Source organism: Mus caroli, chromosome 12 (assembly GCF_900094665.2).
Source record: "Mus caroli chromosome 12, CAROLI_EIJ_v1.1, whole genome shotgun sequence".
Classification (NCBI taxonomy): domain Eukaryota; kingdom Metazoa; phylum Chordata; class Mammalia; order Rodentia; family Muridae; genus Mus; species Mus caroli.
This window is the reverse complement of record NC_034581.1, coordinates 5,739,802-5,753,445: the sequence shown is the minus strand read 5'-3', so window position 1 is coordinate 5,753,445 and position 13,644 is coordinate 5,739,802. Positions and strand designations below refer to the sequence as shown.

The window sequence follows — 13,644 nt, the reverse complement described above, 5'->3', positions numbered from 1 at the left end:
GGGGGGAGGTGGGTCATCCTTGCTCCTCCATCGGGTCCCATTCTCACTACAGCGCTTTGCTGTGCTCTGTAGGGCCTAGCAAACACCTAAAAACATTCATGAACGCTTCCTTGTTCCTTAGCTCTAAACCTAAATTTCACATAATTGTCAAACTTGATTCCCTCACGACAGCTGATCGCTCTGAAGCAACAGAATTCAGTCCATGAGAAGAGTAAAAAATAAAAAAGTGAAAAACCAAACCGCCTTACCCAGCCTGTAGCGTATCAGGCCTCTGTTATAATAGGGAACTTCAAAGCTGGGCAGGATTTCTATGGCAGATGTGTAGTCGTCCATGGCTTCATAAAAATCAACGCTCAAGTACTTGGTTTGCCCCCTGTTGTTATATGCAGTGGCCAAATCCTCAGGGCTACATTTGCTTTAAACAAAAAGTTCACATTAAAATAACATTGTTAAACCCCCTCGCTTCCACTTCCATGCTCTTTGGGGTACCATCAAACTCCATAGCTACACCACGCTGTGTGGAGGCTGAAATGGCAAGCTGAAGAAACGGTGCGTGTGGAAACAGAAATCAAGTTCTGTGGAAGACCATCGGCGACTTTCGTGGGGCTACAACACAGCGTGGATTTTAAAGTACATGGAATGTTATTAGAGTCTTCAACGCCCTTGCTCTCTGCCAACATGTTCTGCTGGATACTAAAACGGTTGCTGACTATTTTCAGAGCACACTCGGGGGAGGAGGTGCATACTAAGCCAGGAGTGCCTGCCCAGGTGCCAGTGCGCTACAGAAATGTCACAGACGCTTACTACTTCACTCTAAATGGTCTTCAAACAATGAGGTCTGAAGTCATTTTCCACCCGTAAAGAAACACTGTTAGGTAGGCAGTAGTTAGCATAGCTGTAATGGTCCTGAGAGGCCTGACACCCAGCAGCCGGGAGCCACCATCAGGACAAAGCCTCTTCCCTCCCACCGCCTATGACAACTTAGCTTCGCTGCTCCCAGCCAGAGGTGTTACCATCTTCCTTCTTCCTTCCCTTTTTTCCCCCAGAGTCAAACTGAGGAACTACATACTCCGCCCCTCTCTCCTTTGCTATACCCCACAGTACAAAGCATAACCCTCAGACAATACTGGTAATGGCAGTAACTTTTTTTTTTAATGTCTTATTGTACGTGTGTGAGAGCACAGATGCCACAGCGGGTAGAGTTCAGTTAGAACTCTGTGACGTCAGTTCTGTCTTTTCACCATGCCATGGGCTCCAGGAATGGAACTCAGTTGCAGGTTGGCATAGCAATTGCCTGTGGCTGAGGAGCCGCACCCCTGAGCCATCGCTGGTTTTCTTGGCATATTAATCCTTGACAACCCAGAGAAAGACCATGACTATTGTAGCACATGGAGGTGCTTGCACTTTATTGGGAAGGGGCATTATTTGATTATTCCAGTTTTTTGACACAGGGTCTCACTCTGTAACATTGGCTGGCCTGGGACTCAGTGTGTAGGGCAGGCTGGCCTCTGCCTCCCGAGTGCTCGAATCAAAGCCTATAACACCACACCCACATGGTCCTACAGTTTAGACTTCATAATAGTAGGGAGGAACTGTTGTAGCTTAGAAATTTTGTTTTGTCAGCTCTGAGAAAGATGGACAAAGGATACCTCTGAAGGCCACTAACTCAGTGTTAAAGGCTCACAAACAGGAGGCTGTAGCAGGTATTAGGACATCAGCTGAACTGCTATCCCAGACTGAAGGAAACACACCCCAGGACTTCAGCAAAACTTTCATTATTCATTCCCTCAGGTTTCAAAGCTTTGTTATGAAGTCTTATCCTTGGATAATCTTAGAATGTTAGATTTCATTAAGACAAATTCTAAAATATTACTTTCCATGAAGGTAGACATTTTACTTACAATCTTAAAGACACAGGCAAGGGCTACAGAGATGGTTCAACAGTTAAAAGCCCTTGCTGCTCTTCCAAAGGGCCCAGGTTCAATACAGAGCATCCACACTGTGGTTCACAAACATGTGTAACTCCAGTTCCAGAGAAATTAATGCCCTCTCCTGGCCTCTGTGGGCACTGTATGCATCTGGTCACAGATAGATATGTATGCAAACATTCATAAGTATTTTGAAGAAAGCTTTAAAGAGAGACAGAGAAGGACAGAGACAGACAGGCTGATACCATTGACTTTCATTGTTAAAGTACTGATTTTTTAAACATAGTATTTTTTCTTTGAGTTTTTATTAATTGTACTGTGTAAGGTGCTACCACATGCATGGAGAAGTCAGGGAAGGAATGGCTCTCCAGAGTGGCTCTCTGCTCCCTTCGGCTTTACAAACATCCCAGGACTGGGCTGAGGTCATAAGGCTTGTGTGGCAGGCACCTTTACTCATTAGGCCCCTAGAAAGCAGTCAGTACTATTCAGAATTAGTCACCAACCCAATATTTAAAAAAATAAAATGAAACTTTCAAAGACATGTGTAAGGGGAAACGTGGAACTGGTAGACTTCACGATTTGAACTCTACCAGAGAAAGGTGCAAGGGATGCAGTACTGCTGAAACTGCAGCGTGGGCTTGCAGCCAGGCTGCACGTCTAGGGCAGAGATTGCCTCGCTGTGGTGGACATGGGTTCCTGGGCTGACATGCGCAAATGAGAAAGAAGCAGCAGCTCATGTACCATCCTCATACCTGCGGCTAATTGTTCCTGATTCCTGACACTTCCTAAAGAAGCCCATTAGAGGCTAAAGGAAGTCTCCTGTGTTGGCTAGCCTTTTTATCAGGAGTGGTGGTGGAAATGAGAGAGAGATGGTAACATCACTCTACCATCTATGTGGAATTTTCTATTAGCAAATGTCAGCCACAAACAGGATGCCAATCAACACCCTTCTCCCACCCCCAAGGCTCAGGGAAATGAGAAGAGCCTGGGGCTAGGGCAAAAACCGAGAGACAGTGTCTTCCAGGCATTGCAGGGGCACTGTGCTCATAAAGTCACAGCTATGGTTGCCTGCACAGGACCTGCGCGAGATCAAGTCAGTAAACACTCCATGGAGCTGGGTGGGAGAGGGTATCCTAGAGGAGCTACGAACAGTTAAGGGAGTCTGAGGAAGGGAGGGAGGGTTAGCTTTCTTAAGGGTGTGGCCCTGGTAGGTCAAACACTCTCCTGGATGGCCTCATACATATCTATGAATAACTGGGGCAGCACAAAATGGGACTTAGTAACTTTCAAAAAAAAAAAAAAAAAGAGGGGGAAGGGAAGTGGGGGTAGAGTCGAGAGGAATTAAGGTGAGTAGTGGGAGGTGAGGATTATCAAAGACAAAAGCACTGTATTAAAAAAAAAGAAATTTCTGTTAACTTTTTTGATAATGTAGTACTAAAATGAAAAAACAATTTTGCCTCTCTGGCTTACTTCCATTTAAGTCTTACAAACAAGTAAGAATGCAGTCTTGCAGTCTACTATAAAGATCTTCCAGGACCGGAACTACTCGCTTGTAATCTCAGCACTTGGGAGGCACAGGTGGATCTCTGAATTCAAGGGCAGCCTTATATGTAGAGGGAGTTTCATGACAGCTGGGGCTGTCATGAAAAAACAACAAGAAAACAAACAAAAAAAAAAAAAAAAGAGAGAGAGAGAGAGAGAAGAAAACAATTCCCAGTTTCTCTGTGTTCACTCCACACATTACATAAGCACAACAAAGGCAAAGCTTGAAGTAACTAAGGCTATATGTGCAGGCATTAACACAGAAGATAACCAGGCTGCGAACATCACAAAGAGTAAAAGACTTCAATCTATTACAGTGGAATTGTGAACCTGCAGAATTGGATGGCGTCTCCAGGTTTAACGACCAATTCGCAACCAATACAGAGACATTGGGACAAACAATACGGAGGGACTGGGAGTTAGACTCCCTGAGACTAGATAATAAATATAGTGAACTTCCAACCTGGCCTGCTTCTTCCTGACCTGGCTGACCGGAAACAAAAACCCGGCAGCCTAAAAAGGCTTTTCTACTTTTTTTTCACCAATAGAGCCCCCACCCCACCCCCGCTGATGGCTCTGCTATGTTACTACTACACAAGTTCAAAGCTGGATCGGACATGCTTAGAGCAAAGCTGAGGACCTATCCCAGGCGCTCTGTGCTCAAACTGACCAACCCTCAGTCCCTTAAACCCTCAAGGGAGTGGATCTGAGGGTTCCTGAAATCCTCTTCCGCTTTGCCGAGGGTTTTGTCTGTTTGCCCACTCAAGTTTTCTCACCCCTAGGAAACCTTTCCTTATTAGCGGATTCTCTCACAAGCTGTACTTAGTCGTAGCACCCTCCTCCTCCGCCGCCGCTGCTACCCGCCTGGCTTGAATTTTACTGCCTTTTAATCCCTTAACTGGCAGAAAACAGAATGCAACCAAGAACCCTACGTGTCAAAATTTTAGAATTATCAGATTTTGACTCGACCTACAACCCCGTTTTCTCAAGACTTAAAGCGGAGTGAGAATAGAGGGGTCAGAGGTGCACATCTTGATAAGCTGCTCGAACTCAAACATCAAAGTAACAAAGAACTGTACTGGGCAATAAACGTTTCATCGCTGGCTGGATATTCTACGGAAAGGACTCTTGTGATGTTCTAGCGGTGTGACATTAACAACCCTTAACTTAGGAGTGTGCTGTGACGTCGTGGTAAACACTAACAGGACACTAGCTGGGTGCAGCGACTGTGCTTAGCTTAAGCGGGTGCTGAACCCGGAACCTTTGCGTCCGGAACACAAAGGCGTCGCTGTGGTTCTGAGGACGACCACCTTCCCTGCCCAGAACCTCGGCTTCCTGCCGCCTGGGCCTCTGCGGAGACCAAGGCGTCCCCTCCCCGAAGGACAGGACTCAGAAGGGATCTTTTCTGGGGAAACCAAGCGGCAGCCCAGGACTCCGCGGTCCGCGCGTGGCTCGGGGACCACCCACGCGCCCAGCCCGCTCTCGCGATAGTTACCTCCCGTGACGCGCGCACTGGCCAATGAAGGCGGAGTACAGCTCCCGGGCCTCGGCAAACTCGCCCCTGGAGAAGCGAGCCTGCGCCGTGGCCAGGGCGGCCGAGCTCTCTCCACCCTCTCGGCCCGGCCGCACGGCCATGACCGCCTCGCCCGGGTGGAAGCGGAACCACAGCTACCGCTCACGGGTCTTCGTTGGCTAAAGGAAACGCGCCGCTACAGAATGAGAACGTTTGTCCTGTTTGAGGACCCGTAGTATCGCGAGACAACTGGTAGCGCCTGACGACGTTCGCGGGAAATTAAGAGAATTTAAATCTTTGTGATATGTGTATACATATATAGATTAGATAGATGATAGATTAGATTAGGTTAGATTAGATGCATGGATGGATGATAGGTAGGTAGGTAGGTAGATAGATAGATAGATAGATAGATAGATAGATAGATAGATAGATAGATAGATAGCAGTGCCCATGGCCCGGCGGTGGTGGCGCGCATATATCCAGGCAGAATGCTGTATACATAGTAAATAAAGAAGTCTTTTTAAAAAAATTTTTTGAGAAAGTAATTATAGAAGCAGACAGTAGAGGGCAACATAATATTGCTGTTTTCATTTTAGATACCCAAAATAAGCGTCTAGAGCTATGGCAACAGAGTTAATACTCTGTTACTTTGAAACAAATTTGTCCTTGTTTCTGAGTGTGAACTTTCTGTAGTCTCTATGGTAACAATTCTCACAATTCTCTGCCACTTCAGTCACTGTATATTTTCCTAAAAAGACTGTTAGCTTTTTCTCCCATGTGATATATATTCTGTGTATGTCTCTGTGTGTGTCCGAGGATGTGTCTGTGGATGTGAAGACAATGCAAATGTCACATTTCCATACATTATAGTGGAAGGAAACATGGGATAAACGTCATTTTTTTCCCTTCAGAATTTAATTGTTTTCATGTTTATTTCAAATAATGTCTCAGAAAAACTTATGATCTGAGCTCTGAGAATACAGAAAAGTGATTTTTTTTGTTTTGTTTTGTTTTTTCGAGACAGGGTTTCTCTGTGTAGCCCTGGCTGTCCTGGAACTCACTCTGTAGACCAGGCTGGCCTCGAACTCAGAAATCTGCCTACCTCTGCCTCCCAAGTGCTGGGATTAAAGGCATGTGCCACCACTGCCTGGCCAGAAAAGTGATCTTAAAGTACATTTCAGCAAAATATAATGAGCTGTGTATGGCAGATGAGAGAGGTCGGCAGTGCCTGTGCAGGTGCACTGCTTACCAGAATGCTGGGACTAGCCACACTAGTGCATGCTGTGCCTGCGGGGGCCACATTTAGGCCACCATGGCATAGCTCGGGATAAGCTTGATGATAAGTAACAACAGCATTACTCAAAATCAGTTAATTCATGTTTACTAAAAACAAAAGGGACCAAAGGCTTCCTCTTGAATGAGGCGTATAGTCCTTAAAACTTCAAATAATAAAAAGTCTTAAAATTCCATTTCCTCATTTATGAACATACAGAAATTTAACCTTAAGTAGAAACAGAGCTCATGTCCTAAGCCGCTGCTGAGCCTCCCTGAACCCAGGTCATGTCCATTCTCTGCTTCAAGGCAGCCCCTCCCTCCCTCTGCCATCCCCAGCTACCTCCCAAGGGGTCTCTAACCAACTGGTAACCTTGGCAAGAGAGAACTAGTTCTGTGGTAATTCGCCACAAACTATAATTTATATAAATGGTAAATGAACAGACAGGAACGACAAACATTAGTTCACATCTGTAAGGCTTATGTGAAAATAATCAAACTGTCTCTTAGTTACACTGTGATGTATGGATTATCTTTTTTTCCAGTACTGACAGTGGAGCCAGGACCTGTGCAGGCTTGGAATGCAGGCTACCACTGAGCACATGCCAGCCCTCCCTTTTATTTTCTTTTGTAAGATATATTTTATACAAAAATACAACTAGCAGATGATGAAATCGATTTTCATATGGCTCCTTAGGAAATCAAGCAGTATGACATATCCAGGTGCAGAGAAGTGTGCGTGCTTCAAGCACTGAACAGTTGAGATTCTCCTTTCCTTTATTCTACCGAACTGTGGCACAGAGGGCAGAAGTTATAGTTACTGATCTCCTGAGCAAGGACATAGTGCTTGCAGACTTTGCACACCCAGAATTGATACTCAATGATTGGGCTTCCGGTGGCAATACAGGTCGGCAGTTTGCCTTCCCCACTGTAAAAATAAGAGAGAAAACAATTAGACTTTAAAAATACGTGATTAGTCTGTCTACTCTACTTTAAATACTGAAGAATGAAAATTTCCAAGTCAAATTTCAAATAAAATACTTTTGATTTTTTTAATAAAAACTTTTCTTTAAATGAATATAGCTTTACTACACTCATGTAGGATAATAATATTAATCAATTTTAATATTAACATAAACTCCTTAAAAATTAGTGTTTTATACTATCCAAGCTTCAGGTAAATGGCATTTGGTTATGATGCACCTACCCTTCAAGAAGGCTGTTTAACTCAGACTTCCTGTTGTCTTTTGGCGTGTGTTTGGTGAAGATTTCCAGAGCCAGGTCTTCATATTGCTGTTTCTGTTCTGCACTGAGTGTCTCTAAAGATTCCAGTTTAATAAAAGCTTTTGAACAGGTACCAAAAGCTCTGCTTGCACAAGCACAGAGTGCTAACAGAGAGTAGATCTCAACTGAGGGAATGATGTCTTCATAGTCTCTCAGGTGAAGAGCTGGAAAAGACAAGTACAGTGTGAACGTGTGAAACAGGACCCACAGGCGCTGTTCTAGCTTAACCTACACAAGCCTTAATAAATGTAAGGCAATGCTGAGGGGTGGGAGCCCCAGCGGAGGAGGCAGAGTTCATAACCCCATTATGAGAGTGAAGTCACACTACAATGACGCACGCAGCCATGCTCACTGCAGACTGAATGGTTTCCATACTGAAATGTGTGCTTTTGTTCCATTTGATCCAGTCATTTCTGTGGTGTTCCAGACAAGGTGAACTAATACTGTATTAGCTGTAATTCTCAAGGTAATGGTTTCTGCTCACAAAGAACAAACAGTGTAGCATGAAGCTCTCTGTGTTCTTTGTCCCACTGAGGTAACAGGACAACCGAGTACAAATGAGCTTCCCACTGCCAGCCCAGACCATTTATTTTGACGGCTGCTACATCTTATCTGGAATCCTTCTGCAATAGAGATAGCATCTTTTCTTTAATACACTGCAGAATTAGCATTGGATTTGTCATCAATTTGTATGCCTTTCCTCTCTAGACTCTGAAAAATTTTTTTAATTCCTTCTAGTAGTAAAATATAATAAAACCAATGGAACAACGTATCCATTGCATCTTCTTGTTAGAGTTCCACTGGTTGATTCTGAGGTCAAAGGTTGACAAGAAGTTGAATGGAAGAGTTTTATTTTAAAACAGACATTCATTCAGCTATAATAACCAAGACCCTCTAGTTCTACCTTTGGAGCCCAGCATTTTCATGGTAGAAGTTGCAAGGCTCATACTATTTCTTATCATTTTATACTAAAACACAGAGAGGAAGTGTATGGACCTCCCCAGCCAACGGGGGAAGAATCTCAGAAGTGTGTTTTCTTTTAGCCTCAGTCTAGAAATGGAGCATGACTGTGTAAACTATTTGAGCTGCACTATGTCACATTAATTTAAATTAAATGAATTGTTATAAGGTAAGAAATCACAGCTATTTTCTTTATATAACTGACAGTCAATTGGAAAACCTTTTTACAGTCCTATTACTAATGACAATAAAAATAAGAATAAACTCTAAAAGAAACATTTGGAACATACCAGAAGTAAACTACAAATCTTTATGGAAAACAAAACAGATACAGCAATGGTTGATATTTCTGGATGAGAAAATTCATTATTGACATATTAGTGATCTCATCTTGGTAAATTAACATAGTTCTAATCAAAAGTCCAATAAGACCTCATTTTAATTTCCTCATCCTCAGAAAGATTATGAGTTCATCTGGCTGGACAAATACAAAAGGATAGGATACCTAAAAATCATTTTAGAAAAAGGACACTGGAAAACTTAAATATTAAATAAAATGTAAGTAAGTGGGGGGGCTGGAGACAAAACTCAGTGGTTTAGAAACACTTGAAGCTTGTTCCAGAGCCCCTGAGTTTGGTTCCTAGCACCCATTTTCAGTGTTCAGAACCACCTGTACCTGCAGCTCCAGGAGACCTGACATAGTCTCTGGCCTCTGTTGACACCTGCACTCAAATGGCTTACACCACACAGACACACCAGTAATAATAACAGACTATAGGTGAGAAGAGGACAGCACTGGCACAGAAATACAGGGATGGAATGAGGAGTACATCTGTCTGAAGCTCAGTGGTGCTCGTGCCTTTAATTTACAGCACTTGGCAGGCAGAAGCACTGCAAGTTCGAGGCCAGCCTACAATACATAATGAAAATGAAAAACTGTTTCATCGCACAGAGAGAGAATTAATGTGGTTTTTTTCTAATTAAAAAGAGAAAGTTTACTTGAATGTACACAATGGTTATCTGAGTTACAAAAGTATTTTATGCCATTATTTTGTCCTTTTGTACTTTTCTATTTTGGTTAAAATTACTAAAAAAAAAAATCACCCTATGAAAAAAGATAAATACTACAGAAGTGTGTATGACATGGAAACACCTTTCAGCACTATTAAGGCACGTCCAAGCAGGTCTGTTACAGTTCCCAGTACACTGCAAGAAGTGCCGAGCGTGCCTACGGACACAGGCACTGTCCTCTGTACCTCTAAAGACTGGGCTAGGCAGTAAGGGTTTGGCTTTGAACAAAAAGCATATGAATACAAAAAACAAATAGGAACCTGTTATTATCTAAAGTATCTGATATTTCTGTGAACTACTGTGTATTATGTTTTTTAAAAAGTGGGGGGAAATTTCAAAAAGAAGAATGCACAGAATAAACTGTATATTCATAATCTTGACACATATAGACAAAAGCATAGGGGAAATATTAAAATTAATATAAAGACAAAGAAGCTAGCTCTCCCTATTCATGTGACCATCTTCAGATGTTCTGCAAACATTCCATGACATACCTACCTGTCTTCAATGCAGTGTCAACGTAGCCCTCGTAGAGCTGCCGCTGAGCGAGTATAAAGAAATGGTAGGCCTCCGCTCCTCTCCAGGCGTTATCTGTGAACCGACTAGTTGTAGAGAGAACCTCCTCTTCTAGCAAGCCAGCCAAAGCAGAAGTGGCCTGGGAGAAAAAAGCCAGTGCACTCCGTCAGCCCGCAGACACCACAGCCTCATCCATGGAGCTTAACAGCGCTAACATTAGGAAGGTTAGGTCTGGAACTGTGAGGCAGCCACACAGCTTCACATAGTTTACCATCTCTCTGTCAGCACAAAGTTAAGTTTTCTATCATAGTTCAGTTTTCTAAATTGTTAATATCAAAGTTTAAAATAGAACCAATTAAACTTTAAGTCAATGTGAAATTTACAGTAAAATAGATTTATATTCTAAGAAAGTTTTTTTTAACTCTTTGATTAAAAATGGAGAACTTACTAGGCAAGTAAACACTTTTAACAAAAAATAATTAAAGCATCCAAGAAACTGGTCTTAAAGAATAATAACAGTTCTCCATATTTCCAAGCAGAACATTTTAAATCTGCATACTTATTCTGAATGAGGCATTACTGTTTGTTAAGCCCCTTAAAAGACATAAACACTGGCCTACAAATGAAAGAGCTTCTCCAGGAAGAGCAGTTATGGTGACCTGATGTTGCTACGTGGGTGGCATGAATGTCCTAGTCACCTCGGAGTTCTTGCCTTTAACTTTGCCGCGCTGGGCGTTTTTCATCTGCTCGTGATACTGCTCGATGAGCAGGGCCGACAGCACGTAGAGCTTCTTCACACGCAGGGGCTTCGTCCTTTTCTTCGCCTCTTCATCTGCAATCTAAACATTTCAGACCATTGGCAAGAAACTTATTTTTTGTTTGTTTGGTTTTTGGTTTTTTTTTTGGGGGGGGGGCGGTTTGAGACAGGGTTTCTCTGCACAGTCCTGGCTGTCCTGGAACTCACTCTGTAGACCAGGCTGGCCTCGAACTCAGAGATCCACCTGTCTCTGCCTCCCAAGTGCTGGGATTACAGGCGTGCGCCACCACTGCCCGGCCAAGAAACTTCTTGATGTACATTTGTATAAATAAAATCATGTCTCAGGATTAACAGAAATTTGATTCTTTAAAAGAGGAGGAAGAGGGGCAGAGTGGAATACAAATGTAAAATGTAATTATGTTTCAGATTTTAAAAGCCATGGTCTTTTCTTTGGAATTTAGTCACTTGAACAGAAACTAACAGTCCTAAAAGTAACATCTAATTGAAAAATTAACTAAATCAGAGTGGAGAAAGTAGTGTGTCCTTTAGAAGTTTAAATTTAAATGATTTTGAGAAAATTATTAAATCAAGCAAGAAAAGAGAACAACAGTATAAAAAGTATGTGTATTAAATTAATACTATATTTTGGATATTAAAGGAATATATTATTTTAAAATTTGTACATTTTACAAGGACTTAATTTCAGTTAAAAGAATTTGTTCTTAGCAACCCCCGGAAATTCTTAAATTCTTGCTTAGCTTGAAAAGTTGCTTAGGAACTGGCAGCTTTCTGGCATCCATCATTACCTCGTCAGTAGATGGCAGCGATACACAAGCTGCAGTAAGAAGGGCTTTGCTGGGACAGACACTTGTTTATAGAGAAAACAGAACACTTTTAAAAGCTGTAGAAGATATAAAGCTAATTGTTCAAGGTCTCATTCTGTCGTGGACTTCTCTGGTTTGGTACTGATTATGTACCAAAACATAAACCTATACTCAAATGGCTGTTCTAACTGGATAGAAGTTCATTAAAATGCATAGACTGTGGGGCTACTTAATTTTGGTATGTGATGTTTATTTTATTTGCAAGTTTTTAAGTAATAAACTTAAAATTAAAAAAGCTGTAACTAGAGCAAAGCAAATCTTTAGCAGGACTCTGCATTACCTTATACATCAGTTTAGCTGCATCAAAAAAGTAGCTGGCTTTCCTATAGAGTTCAATGGCATCGAGAGTCTTGTTCTTCTCCAGCAAGTGGGATGCGTACCTCGCTAACAGAGATCCAATCTCCTTCATACTATGACTTTTAGCCAGTTCGACGGCTTTGTTCCACTAGGAAAAGCAATATAATATTCAGTCACCCGAATATTTAAATAACTTACATACTACATCCCGACAATGCAACCGAAGTGTGTAATAAATGGTAACACTACTTCCAATATAGCAAAGCAGTCGACACGCTAAGTGTCTTTGAAATCAGAGCAGTCAAGCGTTTTACAGGCAAGCATTTCAAAGTGACTGCATCATTTCAGAGGCATTTCTTGGATAAGTACATTTGAAAATGAAAGCCTCAAATTTTATAATCATATTAATTTTACAGTTCTCTTGCTGCACATATTGTAAGCTAGAAAAAGAATCTGTTTTTTAGTTTTATCATAAAACAAAACACAGCTTCATTTAAGAAAATATCCTATCGGATATAACATTTATAAATTATCTTTATAAGGCAAACAGATCTTTTAAAACACTTCAAAAAACATACTTAGAAGAATATACTGATAGCCAACCATTTCTGTAACAATCCTGCACTTTGATTTTAGTTAAATTTCAGGATTTTTTAAAATATCAAATACATGTTTTCTATAAAAGAGAAAGGAAATCGATTTGCCAAAATCAATATTGATCAAGTAAGTCGGTTCTTTTTTCAGGCAATGAATGGCCATTAACCTGGTCCTTTCTGAGAAACAAAACCCAACCCTAACAAAATGCAAATAATCATGAAATTACCTCCACATAAAAACCTGAACGCACAGATCTGTTCTGTTGGCTAAGCTGTGAGCAGGCCACCCCTTGCGGTACCCCAAGAGGTTAAGTGCTATTCCGTCCTCCACGTAGAATAGCCATGCGCTAGCTCCCTCCCCTCCCGGCCTCACACTGGAGACGAGTTTCTCCTAAGAATCCCTGTGTGGGCACGGTGGCGGCTGTCCGCTCCTCACTTGGTTCAGGTGTACACAGGTGTCCACCGCTGCCTTTGGTTGGTTACACTTCAAGAATGCGCTCACAGCTTGCTCACACATTCCAACTCTCACAAACATCTGGGCTATTTCCTGTAAGCAGCAAACACTGTTATCAGATTTCACAGACCCAGGCAATCACTTAGATTTTAATTTATCAAAACTCCACAGGGACATGTGAACACTAGCTGGTGGGGACCCCTGAACACTACATCTGTAGTCAGAGTGATTTTTCTTTCTATCAGGAGGCTGCAAGTCAGGATGGATGTCACAGTGTCTACTTCATAGATCTAGCTCTTCAATGGCTCAGGCCCTAAAGACACTGCCCTGCTTCCCTCCTTCAGCCTGAGGTGAGGATCATTGCTGTAAGTACAAAACCAGCCTGAGCTACACAGTGAGACTGTCTTGGAAAAGAAAGAAAAGGGGGGAAAAAGAAAGCATGCATCCTGGTGGGTAGTGTTAAAAATGATGATGATGATGATGGTGGTGGTGGTGGTGATGATGATGGTGGTGGTGGTGGTGATGATGATGGTGGTGGTGGTGGTGATGATGATGGTGGTGGTGGTG

The 13,644-nt window shown here is 42.2% G+C and overlaps 2 protein-coding genes across 3 annotated transcripts in view; both read right to left on the bottom strand.

The window, feature by feature from the left end:
- Ttc32 (tetratricopeptide repeat domain 32) overlaps positions 1 to 5,209 on the bottom strand; it is a 6,704-nt gene extending 1,495 nt beyond the window's left edge. Inside the window, exons 1-2 of the mRNA XM_021179547.2 lie at positions 4,966 to 5,209; positions 249 to 415 (exon numbers count right to left, since the gene is read on the bottom strand). Of these exons, the coding sequence (XP_021035206.1) occupies positions 249 to 415; positions 4,966 to 5,105 (307 nt within the window). The 5' untranslated portion in view covers positions 5,106 to 5,209. The remainder of the gene's footprint in view (positions 1 to 248; positions 416 to 4,965) is intronic.
- Positions 5,210 to 6,351: 1,142 nt separating this feature from the next.
- Positions 6,352 to 13,644, bottom strand: part of Wdr35 (WD repeat domain 35) — a 55,058-nt gene continuing 47,765 nt past the window's right edge. For both annotated transcript variants that reach the window (XM_021178884.2, XM_021178885.1), the window contains 6 exons: positions 13,060 to 13,170; positions 12,011 to 12,175; positions 10,788 to 10,928; positions 10,072 to 10,228; positions 7,466 to 7,706; positions 6,352 to 7,186 (listed from right to left, as the gene is read on the bottom strand). In XM_021178884.2, the coding sequence (XP_021034543.1) occupies positions 7,036 to 7,186; positions 7,466 to 7,706; positions 10,072 to 10,228; positions 10,788 to 10,928; positions 12,011 to 12,175; positions 13,060 to 13,170 (966 nt within the window). In that variant the 3' untranslated portion in view covers positions 6,352 to 7,035. The remainder of the gene's footprint in view (positions 7,187 to 7,465; positions 7,707 to 10,071; positions 10,229 to 10,787; positions 10,929 to 12,010; positions 12,176 to 13,059; positions 13,171 to 13,644) is intronic.